This window comes from Montipora foliosa, chromosome 3 (assembly GCF_036669935.1).
Source record: "Montipora foliosa isolate CH-2021 chromosome 3, ASM3666993v2, whole genome shotgun sequence".
NCBI lineage: Eukaryota > Metazoa > Cnidaria > Anthozoa > Scleractinia > Acroporidae > Montipora > Montipora foliosa.
The window spans coordinates 56,304,580-56,319,579 of NC_090871.1; the positions used below are offsets into that span (position 1 = coordinate 56,304,580).

Genomic DNA, 15,000 nt, shown 5'->3' on the forward strand with positions numbered 1-15,000 from the left:
GGTTTCTGCCTCTTTATAGTTTTCCAGAAAGACTGAATTTTGTTTCTTACCACGCTGTTATAAATTTGCCACATTTAATTATCGGATACAATCATCAAAAACTAACTTGGACGCAATTTTGAACTGATTATGAGCAGCGGCCCATTTCTCGAATCCTCACGGTTACATAAGAGCTAGTTCAGAGCTGGGGTTATCAGTTTAGAAATTTCCTTATTTGGATGTAAATTAGCTCGCGCATAAAATTGGGGTCCTAAGATCCTCAGTTTTGTTGCAAGGAAAAGAGTTGCAAGTTACACGCTTCAAGGTCATGTCATGTCACGGCTACACGTAGGTTAGTTCAGAGTTGGGGTTTTTTGAGTTTAAAAATTCCTTATTTGGATGTAACGTAGCTCGCGCATTTTCGCGTGCAGCTTCGACCTTATTTTTGTCCATATTTGGGCATAAAATTGGTGCCCTAAAATCCTCAGCTCTGTTGCAAGGAAAAGAGTTCCAAGTTATACGCTTCCATGTCATGCCATGGCTTGGAAATTAATGTACCGCAGAATAATTCTTTTTTTTTTTTTCATTTTTTCGCTCTCACCGTGACAGCACATAAAGGGAAGGATAACAGGAGAAAAATCGGGATATTTACCTGCAGCTTGGAAGCCATGCGACTCCCAGGTAATCTATGTTACCGTGTTGATTTCCTTACATAACTATTTGAACATTTCCGTAAGCCTGTAGGTTTGCTGTGTCTTACATAGAGGATAGCATATGGCCGCTTTACCTTCGAGTGCTGATACTCCGGGTCATGCGTGAGCGCAGCGAACGAGTACGAGATACTATCAGTACAAGAAGCCCAAGCGGTCATGTAATTTTCTGTTTATTTTGTAGATACAGATGAAATGTCTAGATTAGAAACAGCTTAACTTATTCATTTTTGAAATGACGAAAAACTGTTTATTAACCGTAAAACCACGTATAACGTAAAAGTAGATATGAAAGTTATGAAAAGCAAATCACGATAAATGTCAATTTGAACCATAAAAATATTAATGTAGTAGAGGAAAGTTATATTTTAGCACGAAAGAATCTTTCAAGGAAGGGGAAACCTCGATTTTTATTTGCGAACTGTTTTGGTTACCATAACGATACCTGCATGTATCCTAACAAGTGAAAGATAAACAGTAATATCTTCACTCATGCGCGATGAAGATGTAACTTTTTTAGAAAAAGGAAAATCCTAGTATTTCACCAGTATCTATATAATAAAACAGAGATTTTAAACCGTGTTTACGCCAGTTGGCAAACAACAGTTGAAACTTTTTTGCTTTAAACTTATTTCTTAATTTTATCTTCAAGCCTAAAACTTCAAGAGAAGATAAGTTTACCAAAAGAATGAGATAATTTTCATGTTTTTATGACAAGCATAGACTCGCCGTTTGCCGTTTGCCGGTTTCACGTTTGATACGCAATTTTAAATCTACCTAATCAGAGTTCCAAATACATTACATTCCATGGCCAAAAAGGAATTCAATGTACCTTCCCGCGCACCGGTGGCTCAGTTGGTTGAGCACCAGGCTGCCATGCAGGGGGTTGTGAGTTCGACACCGGCCGGACCAAAACTTAGGGTCTTTAAATAACTGAGGAGAAAACACCTCCAAATGGTTATACTCTCCTGTCCTCTCGTATAAGGACAATAAAGAACCGTCTCAGAACCCCGTAAATATCCCTTTTCACGGTTAGTTTTTCTCATCTGCATTACAATGTAATCTAGCATGTATGTGAGGCAATTTCGGGCTATTTTGTAGTTTTAACCCGAAATTACCTCGCATCCACGTTGGATTACATTGTAATGCAAATGAGAAGAACTAACCGTGAAAAGGGCTATCGTTCGCAAAGAGTAGGGCACGGGGTTTCCGGTGTTGTGGTCTCTTGTCTCAGTGTGCACGTGGTGCATCATTGTTGGCAGCCAGCGTTAATGCTCGCATATACTAGCTGCATCAATCTACTCTATTATCCAAGGGTAAATACAGAAATGATGATTATGATGATCTGAGGTAACGTCTTGGCCGCCATGTTGGTGGAAGAAAACAAAAGACTTCTCGTTGGCTCCTTTTGTTCGTCCGCCAGCAATTGTACATTGCAGCATTTCTATTTGTGTCCCTAGAGATTGGTTGCAAATCACCTATTCTAGATTTCTTACTATAGAACGCCCACGATACAATTATGTAAAATTTAAAACTATACAAATACTATATTAAATGATAATGTAACTCCTTAGAGAATATTACAATAAAATACAAGCAAATTCTTACGAAAATTTGACAATATACTTGAGTCCCTAATATTAAGGGGTTAATCATACCATAGATGACAAACGCGTGTAAGAATTCGTAAACACTTCTGCTCTGCTAAAAGGGACATTGAGTGTCAGTACGAGGTGGTCGATGCCACGCATAATGTCTTAAAGGGGCTAGGTCACGCTATTTTAGGAAATTTTGTTTAATTTTGTTAATTAATAAGCTCTAAACGTCAAATTGGCAGAGCAAGAGTCTTTCATTTGCAAAATCACGGCCACATAACAACTGAGAATGATTTTCCAGCTTTGTAAATGACATTTTGATATAGACTAATATAAATTTGAAAAAAGGTGGGCCGACGTTTTTCAAATTTACCCAGATTCAATCCATTTCAATCCTCTCCAGTTTTGTCCATCAATGTCCCTTCTTGGCTTCCCTGTGTTTTGTTAGAGTTCTTCTATAGTTTTGAACAGTTATTTTGATATTTTAGTTAATTCTATGACCATTCGATCAGTGCTGAAATTGCCTAAAATTGCGTGACCTAGCCCCTTTAAGACACTTAACTCTTTACCCTAGTTTACCTTCCACAGAAAAGCGCGCGAAATTCAAGTGAGTTTAACTTATGTAAACGCCCATTATCTGAAAAATCACTTCCGCTCTGCCTCATGACCATCTTGTTCTCTTTGCAGTGAACGACGTTTGCAAACTTAAAGAAATAAAATTTTGCCCCAGTCATTCGAGCTGTAATACTAGCTACATCTCTACGGTATTTCCACCTGCTTCATTTTTCTGCAAGTGTGATCCAGGTTATCGCAACCCTCATGGAAAGCGACCTGCAGAATTCCACCAATTTATAGGTACACACGGGAGGTGCGACGAAGAAAAAATTGGTGAGTTTTTCAGTAACTATAAAGGTCACTTTTCCGGTTTCTTAAGCTCAAAAAAAACGGTTATGTTAAAAAGGCATACAAACATGCAAAGACCCCAGGTTTCTTGGAATTATTTTACCAGTCTGGAGCTCTTTAAAATTAAGCAGCTTTTACCCTTTGCTCTAATGTCTTCGTGGAACTGCTCCCATGCAATTGTGAATTGAACAGCCTTTATGTACTAGCATACTAGGACTTGGTTAATTTGTTGAGTTCCGGATCAAATTTTGAAAAAAACGCCCATAGGTCGGGAAATTCACCATATACGATGGTATGCACCATAATTTGAGTTGCGAATGGCAATACTATATTTAGTATATACTAAAACAGTGAATAGCGTTGAACGGGCGCGCTGATTGGCTACTCAAACTGCGGATATAATTTGCTGTTCACATCCGAGCGATTCGCGATCGTGCAGAATTTGCGCCCGAAATTGTTGTAATTTTTGCAGGAATAAATGAGTTAAAATCACCTTTTTGTGCTATATTATGTCACTGTTTTATATACTAAAACGACTGTTCACCTCAGACGTCACCACTGGCCAGCTCCACTTCGGTGACAAGTTGTTAACTACTTTCGTTCAATTTTCGTTATGACTAGAACACTCTATAAGTCACAGCAATCAAGACCTAGCGCTGGGTATGACTACAGACGCTTCTACCACCAATAACTACTATGGCTGTAGCCATAAACAATGTAAAGAGCAGCCTTCTTGGAGTTGGCTTGCCGTGGACGGATCCTCAGATACCTGCTTTCTCTCCATGGTTGAACACAATCCTTGGTTTGTGGTGAATTTCACGCATTATCATCCCATAGGTCTAATCCATGTTTTCAGAAAAGCAAGTCAAGGAAAGGAGAACATGAAAGTCTACATAGGTAAGAATATTCCCAGTTATTTTACCCTGTTCGGAAAAGTTAATATAAAATGAATCGTTTCACAACTTCTATGTATATATAAGGCAATTTGTTGGAACAGCTTAAGAGCTAGGTCGCGAATAAGTTTTCCAAATGGTCTGGATAGCACAAGTGTTACTAATATCTTAAAAAATACATCCACACTTTTGAATTTACGGAACATGTTTCGATGTTTCAAACATCATCTTCAGTCATAGTGAGTGTAACATTACAATTTTTAGAAGACAATTCGTATATATATATAACTATCAATACAATGATTCTTTGTAGATTAGATGTTCGTTACAAGTAGGTAAAATTCAAACGAACCAACAATATTATAGAGAACACAACTGACATAACGGCAAAAGTTTAAAAGTGTAATGCTAAACTAACATGATCAACCCGAACCCGAAACAGAACCCGAAGTCATGCAACAAACAAGTTGATCATGTTAGTTTAGAATTACACTTTTAAACTTTTGCCATTATGTCAGTTGTGTTCTCTATAATATTGTTGGTTCGTTTGAATTTTATCTACTTGTGACGAACATTTAATCTACAAAGATCTTGTAAAAATTTTAATGTTACACTCACTAAGGCCGAAGATGATGTTTGAAACATCGAAACATGTTCCGTAAATTCAAAAGCGTGGTTGTATTTTTTAAAATATAAAACCTGAAGGTCGTGGGTTCAATTCCCACCCTGGTCAGAGTTTTTCTCTGTCCTTGTGTGGGCCCAGTTCTATCAGTAGGGCTAACGCTCACATGGTTCCCATGGGATAGAAATCTAATCTAGCACTTCACGTTACACTACACTCACTTCAGTTAATTCTGTTTAAAATATAAGTGCTACGCGGCCAACGTTTGTATAAACGTAACCTTTCCTTGTAAGAATAATAAAACTTCTTTCACACAACGTGTCATAAAATTAATGCTACTGTAATCTATTGTCTTGGTAATATGTCAGCATCGCCAAAAGAAGATTCAGACAAGGACGGACACAGAAACGAAGACTCAGCCAAAGCTCAAAACAAAAAAACCAAGGCAAAGACGACGAAGAACAAATGTTCAGGAAAAGTAGACGCCGTCACAGACAAGTACGAATCGAATTCGCAGACGGAGACAAAGATTTTTAAACTTATATTAAGGGAAATGACCACTCACTTTCGAGGTCATGAAGTCCGGATTTCTCCATTTACCGGCATCACTTGGAACACTATCGTGGAAATTATTTTGGCTCTCCCTGTTTAGCTACCTCTAATTAATTAATTAATTAATTGAGAAAATTAATTCTTTTTTGACAATAAGAAGACATTTTAATTTTAATGGTATCTTGTATTAACTTTTGCATTTCCCATTCCAAGCAAATCATGGCCGTTTTGTCAGATGTGCTTTTTTTGAGACTGATCTTGCTGTGTGGAGCACTCAGTGTTCAACCGACGAAACTAAGCCATACGCATGGGGCAGTGCTGTAAAGATTCAAACAGACGCTAAGATACTTCAACTCTGTAAAGTTCAAGTTTATACTGAGAGCTATGGTAAGAGACATATACACAGCTAGCATGCATAAATGATCTACATTTGTATAATTTCAGTAGTTTTAACTCAACAATCCACAAAACAATTAATGAACTCGTTTGATTAAGGCGCAAGAAGCAAGAAATGTTACAAAGGGCATCTTTCTCCTTTTTCACAGAAATAAAAGTATTCTGTCCTTAGATATAGTCAGGGTAATCATAGCAAGACGAAATTTGGCGAGGGTATTAAGTACCCATCATAGAATTCTCACATTGCCTTTTCCACCAAAATACCGTTACCATGACCACGATATAAAACATTTCTTTGAGTCCTAAAATCAACATATATTTTCTTTTATGAAAACAACTGGACGGCGGGTGAAATCTTTCCATACAGTGTTACCAGATAGTGTTAGAAACTAGTAGTAATCGTGGATTAGTAAAGTGCGTTCGATATCTAGTAAAAATAATATTTTTGATTGTACTGATCGCCCAGAAATATTCAGGGAAAGTGGACTTGTGGGGTGCTTCCAGGCACTGTCACAAACCAGTCACTAAATTAAACACAACAACGACGTTGTTATATGTTGTTTTTTGCGTTCTTTTTAAACGTTGTTGCTTTTAAACGTCGTTGTATCAAGTCCTTACCAAGATGTTGAGCTATTAAAATAGCTTAACAACTTAATATGATTTAGTCATATTTGAAAGTGATACTTCCAGTAAATCAACACAACCAGACACTGAGTACCGCATTGAGTACAGCCAGAAACACGTGACCTTGAAGGGTGAAACTTGCAACTCTTTTCCAAGGAACAAAGGTGGAGATCTTAGGACACCAATTTTATGCCCAAATATGGACAAAAATAACATCGATGCTGCAGGCGCGGGGAAATGCATGTGCTACGTTACATTCAAATAAAGAAATTTTCAAACTCGAAAAACCCCAGCTCTGAACCAGAATTCAACGCTTCAAGGTCATGAGCTTCTGTTATAGCATTGAGTATAGCATTGAGAACATTTAAAGAAACAATTTACACTTGACAAGCAACGTTTTACGTGTGCACGGGTGGCTCAGTTGATTGAGCACCGGGTTCCATGCGGGAGGTCGTGAGTTCGACTCTGGCTGGACCAACACTCAGGGTCTTTAAATAATTGAGGAGAAAGTGCTGCCTTTGTAATTACATCTGCAAATGGTTAGACTTTTAAGTCTTCTCGGATAAGGACGATAAGCCGGAGGTCCCGTCTCACAAATAACTTCCATGTTCATTAGTTCCCTGTATGTGGGATGTTAAAGAACCCACGCACTATTCGAGAAGAGTAGGGGATGAAGTTCCCGGTGTTGTGGCTGTCCTCTGTGAGTATATGGGTGGGTGAATAGCAGGTCCACATCAGCTGAATAGCTGCCAATAAATAACAAACAAAAAAAGGTCTGTTTACTTCGCACGGAGTCCTTATGTCTAAACTAAGTCTTCTGCATTTCTATTTCTTTCCAGTAAACACTATTTCGAATCACAAAACAAACGAGGAAAGTAAGGAAGAAAAGGTGACAGATGGAAACATGAGATCTTGTATCGGCGTCATGATTGAATATGAAACCTCATGGAGAGTAGAATTGGGTTTCAAACTGCGTGTAGTTGTCGTTTTTCTTGGAATTAAGAAAGATGACACCAAGGAAGATCCAGATAAAGTTTTTGTAAAGATCGAGGCGGGTATTGGTGAGTTCAATATTGCTACATAATGATTTAATTAAAAGGTTATTTACTAGGTTACCAACTGAAATTCTACCGGAAATTTTATCAAATGAGACGTTGATGAAACACAATGTTTTCTTTTTGTATCATTGAAAAATTCCCCAAGAAAACAGAAACTCTACGGTTTTTTGGCTAGAATGGCAGAGCGGTTTCTTTGCGTCTACAAAAAATTGTGTCTCGAGTGTACATAATTTATGTTTCAAACAATACACATTAACTTTGAAAAACTGTCAGGCTGAATAGTTTTTTTCAAAAACCCCGCTTACAATCCATTTTAATTTTCTTCAGTTTTTCCCTATTCCTGCTTTTTTTTTTTTTTTTTTGGCTGTCTGAATCCAACCCTTATTTCAGCGTTTTAGCTATTTTTTTTTTTTGTTCTTTCCTCTTAATTTGGATGCCATTTTTGGCTAAATATCGTGACCTAGCTTCTCCAAGAATACAGATCCTACGAAATAATGAGATTAGTACGCCTGAATAAGCACCAGAGCAAAACTTTTCGGTGCAGGGCCCGTTTCTCGAAAGTCCTGTGGTACTACATCGGTGGAGAAGTGAAACAAAAATGGGTTAATCAGCTGAATTGATGTGGTACGTTGACGACCGTAAAGTAATTCTGAAGCGAGCGTTACCCCTTCGTCAAGGGCTAGAACATGTCATAAATGCTAATTCTCCCTGAAGAAAGGCTAACGCGCGAAACGTTAGCTTTCGCGTTTTTTTTTTTAATTTTTATTTTTTTTATTTTTTTTATTTTACGGTGGTCAATTTACAATATCAACTCAGTTGATAAACCCAGCTCTATGTGATACAAATGCTCAACAATGCACGAGAACTCAGACCGAGTGCTGGGTTTTTCTGCCAGAACGCATGCTCTAAATAAAGTCACGCAACGCAATGAGTGTTGCAACAGTGAAATGGGTGGTGATTAATATTGTGACATGGAATAGGTGGATCGTAATGAATGAAGGAAGGAAAGTACGAACAAATGAATAAACGATCGATTGATTGAGTGAGTGATTGAGTGATTGAGTGATTGAGTGATTGAGTGATTGATTGAGTGAGTGATTGAGTGAGTGAGTGAGTGAGTGAGTGATAGTGATAGTGATAGTAACAATATTCTTCACGGTTGCGCCTCACTCTCCAAAGGGAGGTTTGAGCATTAACTAATGAAAATACAAAATAACATTTACCATATCCATTATGCAGCTAATTAGAAAATTCATAGGGCTTATTACATTTGTGAATTACGAATCTCTTTTCTTTTTTGAAATATTAAATGGATATATTTACCTATAATTTCAGATGTAACCTTGTTTTCTGCTGTAAATAAATACTTCGTCTTCTCGTTATAACTTAAATTGGTGTAATGAGTGTCAGCGTTTGAAATATGTGAGTGTAGCTCACGTCTTAAAGTGGTATACCCCCGAAAATACATCAAGAAATGTTGTTCATTTTCTATTCAGTTTTCTTTGCATACTAAACATGTTTGCTCTTCTACTAGGATTAATGCTCCTCTATTTTTAAATTTGCCAGTTTGTATTCGTAAGGCATGACATCCTAATCTAAGCCTTGTCGGGAAAATTCTGTGTGCTGGCTTTGTACGTAATTGCTGTCAGGTAATTTTTAAATCGGTAATTATTTTTAACTTCCTTTTGTGTAAATTTCTCTCTTGAACTTGTTAATGACCTATTCTGGGTTTCAAGCCAATTATGTAAATATTGATTCCTGAGGGTTTTCTTTATAACTGCTCGTGCATTTCTGATGTGTTGCTGGGTTTCTGGTTCTTTTATTTTACACTTTTTATCGATTTCTTCATTCTTTTATATGTCGAAGAAGGGTGAATATTTTGTCGTATATTGAAAAGCTTCACGTAACAAAACTTTGTTGGTGGAATGTTACAAGCTTTGTCAGTAGCAGAAGATCGATGCTTTTATGTCGATGCTTAAAGCGTACCACCGAAGCTCTGCTTCTTTATATGAACTTGGGTTTTGGTATGATAACAGTTCCGGTCCCCAAATTTCGCATGCATGAAGTAACACGGGTTTAACTAGCGCATTAAAGAGTTTGTTCTTAATCGCAATTGTTGCTATATCCGTGTTGGAGAAGGATTTATTTATTATTGAGGGAACTTTAATAGATTTTTTGCTCAGAATTTCTCTTGCATAGGTGTAACGACCAGATGACGTCATTTCTACACCTAAATATGCTTGTTTCTCAACAACTCGTAAAGTTTCATTCTCATATCTAAAATTTACCGGCCTTGTTCTTTTTCTGTGAGTGAGCGAGTGAGTGAGTCACTGAGTCAGTGAGTCAGTGAGCGAGTGAGCGAGTGAGCGAGTGAGTCAGTGAGTCAGTGAGTCAGTGAGTCAGTGAGTCAGTGAGTCAGTGAGTTAGTAAGTTAGTGAGCGAGAGAGCGAGCGAGCGAGCGAGGGAGGGAGGGAGGAAAGAAGAAACTAAGAACCAACCAACAGATCTATGAAAGAATGGATAGAAGGACGGTTACATCGCACTTGAATCACATAAACCATAAATGTCATGAACTGAGCAGTGTCCCGCTAAAAATAGCCTCTTCTTTTAAATACATTTCAGGTCACGATACAAAATATTGTTCTGATGGAAAAGTGACATTTCTAACCGATGCCAAATATTTTTCGTGTCCCAATTATCTCCTGGCTGATTTTGTGAAAGTGGTGTTGGCAAAAGCTAAACTTTGTGAAGTTGAAATATTCCACTCCCAAATAAGTAAGTGTTCATAAGTAAGTTAATTTTCTCAAAGTTTCCATTTTTTTAATGATTGCAACCCCGGTTCACGCGACTACTGTAATTTTAATGTGTCCACATCATGATTGAAAATTTAATGAGAAAAAAAATAAGACTGCTACATTAAAGGATTTTCCAGCAAATTATAGCTGAGGAAAAGCCTCGATCCATGAAAAAAGGATACAGTGCCGGATTAGAATTAAGAAATTCCTGAGACTGACAACTCTTAAACACGGGGATGTCGTGACTGAGATCGGGACATTCTGTTATTAAATTCTTGCGAGTAATTTTCTTGTTCGGTAAAAGTCATGTGAAAACTTAACAATGAACAATGAACTCAGACCGGTCTGACTCGCGTCTCGGTTGCTGCCCGGGGGGGGGGGGGGGGGGTACTCGATATATCCCTGGTTGGGGAGGTGCAGCGCGGTACTCGATGTATCCCTGGTTGGGGAGGTGCAGCGCGGCCCCTCATACCCTGACCCTGTTTAAGACAAATATCGCTGATTTTCCTACCCATTTTAAGAGAGAATTCCGATTTTTGATACCCTGTTTAAGACATTTAACCCAGAATTGTAGAATTGGTGGATTCCGGCAATCTTTCTTATGGACATGAGAATCATTTGTGATAGATTGTCTATGCACTAGTCAGTAAAAGGAGTCATGGCCAAGTTTATTCTTAGTGCAACCTAAAAGTCAGAGGAAGTAAAATCAAACATTGAAGCAGATCTGACGCAAATAGAGTTCCCTGGCTCAGAAATTGATTTTTTTTCTGGACATAGGGGAGACATGTTCAGCATATAATTTAAACGTATCTCAACTGCCATTGCGATAGATTCGCTTGAGCGTAAGGCACTGCCTGCAGGCTAAGACAATTATACTGATATTGCTTAGAAGCACGTATCTATCTATGATCTATCAAATGTCTTTCTATTTATAAGTTAACGTTGCTGCCAACCGCAAATTTAAGAAAGGCCATGGAAAGAACGAGATTACAAGTAATTTGTGCTGTGATCAAAAGATTGGTAAGTACAAACTAAGCGAACTTAGATTAGATTGTCGGAGACTGTTCGTGACTTATTACATGTCATTTCCACTTCTAAACACACATGTTAAACAAGATACGAAACACAACACATTAACAAGATAAACAAGTATCAAATGTATAGAAACTTTCTCCAGGTTTAGAAAACGCATTTGATAGCGAATGTTGTGATTGAGAGCCATGGGATTTTGTGAGTCAGTTGAAACTGTGAATTATCAAACTAGTGGACTATCGGAACACCTCCGCATTATTTCGTCTCATTTTCCGAAACATTAAGAAAATAATGTAAAGGGAAGAAAGGCAACAAAAAAAAGTTAAGTAAGATTACCGGAGTTTCGTTAAGTCAACAGAAGGATCGTTAGCATTCCTGTCCTGTTACACTTTCTCGGGAATGGAAGTTTGAAGGAGGGAAGCCGTCTCGCAGGGCATTCGCACCTTAACGCGATCACCACCCGATATCTGCCATTGAGTTAAGTAATCCTTGGATTCGGAAAGAGACCAATGAAAACTCGTCCCGGCTTAAGTTTTTACATGTATTCAATAGCTAATTTTCTTCTTTCAAGACTGTTGGCCTGTAATGGTAGTCAGGAAGGTTATCCACAGTATTTAGGTCTGTTATAATCTCGGGTTTTTTATTTGTTTGTTTTTTTTTTTTTTTTTTTTTTTTTGCAGATGTTGTTTTTCGATCTGCCATGAACGAAGAGTGGAGGATAGACTTCTTAGCAGAGGTGGAAATAAGTTTACTACGCTTCATAATGGATGTCCACTACAAACCCAGGGATCTCGAGGGCTTGAAGATTGTGATGAGTAATGACAACGTCGATTTTACGACGAAATTGTGAATTCTTTTAAAGGGCTTACTTGTTGCCAGTGTTACGGAACTGAAATTTGCTTGCAAATGACTGCATAATTTTTCTCCAAAATTGTTAATGGTTTGAACCTAGGAACCATATTCATTCACAACTAAAGGTGAAGTACGATCGTCCTCGTGAGTGTGGTCCGCTAAAACCTGAGGAATGCAGCTTTAATTGACAGTCGACTAAAAACATCACGCCTTAGCTTCGTTGACCGCTCACATCAACCAGAGTATTAATACCATCTACTGACGGTGCACATCAAGTCACTTTATTCTGAAGATGACTTCGGCTCAGGTTATTGAAATGTCAGTCAATGTCACCTATAACAGTCCTTCTCAGGACTACACTCAACCGGACGATCTTACTTCACTTAGTTATTATTTCTCACTGGTGTTGCTGGCATGACTCACTTATTTTGCAAACCGTTTCTCCGTGTGATGACAAGAAAGTAACACAAAACTAATCAGTGATGATGCCTTCCCAGGGTTTTGGGGGAACAGGGGGACAGGGGGACAGGGGGTCAAAGACAAAGTATCTAAGGGAAGAAGGGAAACCATTTTAGGGATAAAAAAGCTGAGAACAAGTTTGGAAGTAATCTCGGGAACAAATTTTTAAAGTGACCAAGGACTTCCCCTCCACCCTCCTATCCTTCGGCGCTGAAGGGCCTCAGTGAAGGTCCAATGGGTTTCAGAAGTAACCGAGTTTTTGTCGAAATACGGTCGATGTAACAATTAGCTCTGAACGTTCGGCCTGTGAACTCAGCATATTCCGACCGTGATTCTTTTCATCGCTGAAGTTCGGGTATCATCTATCTTCACCAAAGAGCTTTTCGGTTAGGATTCGTCTTAAGGCTAGGGGCTTTTCTTGTAAACATAATATCTAAAGCAGCTTAAAACCAAGACATCTTACTCAGTCTCCCTCTCTCTCCCTTATTACATAAGTGCTTTTTTTCCTGTTCTGTTCCTGATTACGTGACCACCGATGAAACAGCTCCCAACGTCTTGACCAAGTTTCTTTTTGTTTTTGTTAGTTAAAAAAAACAAAATTAAACAATCAAGTGCATAAATACATAAATAAATAAATAGAGCTTTAAATTTCAAACGTAGTCTAAAGGCGTCTTTTCCAGAACTAAGGAACGAAGAATTCTAAAGCACTTTCAAACAAGCATCAGCTTCAGTCCATCAGTTTGAGTTATTTGCCCAGTCTTGACACATAAAAACTAACAGACGGAAAAAACCTCTTGCTTCCTCCAAGCACCACATATTTGGATTTGTTGTTGTTTTTTTTAATTTTCTTCGAGAAAGAGCATACATTTGTTCTCAGATTTTTATGTAACAGAGGTTTGAGAAGAAATGCGAGTTCGAACTTTCCTAAAATTTAAATTTTCAACGCCATATTTCTTGTTAGCCCGTTGGTTTGTTGAAATACGTCGTTTAGTATCACACAAACTTAATTTCCTGACGTTATATCTGCAAGTGATGTGATTTTTTTTTCCTTTTTGCCACTTTATTCCTTTCGTTTCACTAGATTCGCATACAGCGGGCTACCATAGGACTCAGTATGTTTATGTTGCAATTAACATTCCACTTCAATGATGATTTGGAGACCTTTGTTTGAAAACCAGGCGGTATTACATCAGATGACAAAACGTAAACCTAGAAAATTTACAACGCCATTAGTCCATCAAGTGGATTCTCTATCTCCTATACTTGGCCTCGGAATCAACCCTTTCCAGAGTAGATTAATTTAAAGAACTCCTCCCCTGGGGGAATCATTACGCCCACTGATCTAAAAGCCAATCAAAACACGGCTATCTCAGCCGTCAAGAGAAATATGATCGTTTTTGCTTAAAAAACGTGTTCCTAAAAATAAGGTTTACTCGGGAAAAGGTTGACTCAAGGAGTTAGTGGGGAGAGCTCAACCTGAGTGGCAAAGTTATGATCGTTTTGGATCCAAAGCAACGATGCATGTGAGAACATCTTTTTTTTTTCCGCAAACCCCTCTTGTCACCATAGTTGGTACAAGTTTACCGCTCGAATTGTGCAGAGCGGGTCTTGAACCCGGGATCTCCGGATCTCAAGGCTAGCGCCCTAACCACTGGGCCACACTGCCTCCTAATATTTTTTAGGCTCCAGAAAATATATCTTCAATTCACCTGAGTGCGTATTCATCTAAGGTAAAACGAGGATCAAAACGAGGATCACCAAATTGAATTGAACATTGTTAAAAACGGATTCAACGTGAAAACGAATTTTGCGGCAACAGCTATACAAATAACCATACATTGTCTCTGTGTGCTTTCAGAACGCGCGAAGAAGTCTAACCAGGGTCGCGAGACTACGTACTCTCTTGAAGATCCGTCTGCGGATAGAGTTCAAAGCATGAAAATCTTCCCGCTGGAAGTAGCCAAATTACTTAAATTACAAAGAAGTGGAAAGGATTTCAAGTTCCTCGAATTGGAAGTCTACAATGCACCTTTCCCAGGTGACGTTTGCACTAATCCTATAACAAAACCCTGAATAATGATAGAGGAATTGCTCTTGTCTGATATCCTGTACATAATGTAAACAAGCTTATTCCTTACAATACCAGCACCAAATCTCATTACAGACGGAGACAGCGTTAATTGCATCAACCACTGGGTATCTTTTTCATGACTTTTCCATGATCCAAGATGTTACCCCCAAAACGTTTACTTTGTTCGGCATCTTGTTTCTCATTGCTCTCCATTTCACCATTCAGCTGTTGGTAAACTCTTTTCCGATCCTGTTGGAACAATCTATGTATCCACTATGTTGTTCAATTCTTCGCTCATATCTCTTAGTTTTTGTAGTTTTGGGTGCAGTCTTTGTTTAAGCACTTCTAGGACTACATTCGACCCTTTTTTTTTTCCTGATCCTATATTTACTTTCTCCTTCTTTCTAATTTCACTTCGTTTCTTTCTTTTTAGCATGGCTGGTATGCTTTCGTAATTCC

The 15,000-nt window shown here is 38.3% G+C and overlaps 1 protein-coding gene across 1 annotated transcript in view; it reads left to right on the forward strand.

Moving 5' to 3' along the window:
* LOC137997746 (uncharacterized) overlaps positions 1-15,000 on the forward strand; it is a 55,683-nt gene that overhangs the window by 20,450 nt on the left and 20,233 nt on the right. The window contains exons 9-17 of the mRNA XM_068843948.1: positions 589-660; positions 2,972-3,172; positions 3,809-4,084; positions 5,468-5,641; positions 7,114-7,335; positions 9,955-10,107; positions 11,064-11,147; positions 11,840-11,974; positions 14,329-14,508. Of these exons, the coding sequence (XP_068700049.1) occupies positions 589-660; positions 2,972-3,172; positions 3,809-4,084; positions 5,468-5,641; positions 7,114-7,335; positions 9,955-10,107; positions 11,064-11,147; positions 11,840-11,974; positions 14,329-14,508 (1,497 nt within the window). The remainder of the gene's footprint in view (positions 1-588; positions 661-2,971; positions 3,173-3,808; positions 4,085-5,467; positions 5,642-7,113; positions 7,336-9,954; positions 10,108-11,063; positions 11,148-11,839; positions 11,975-14,328; positions 14,509-15,000) is intronic.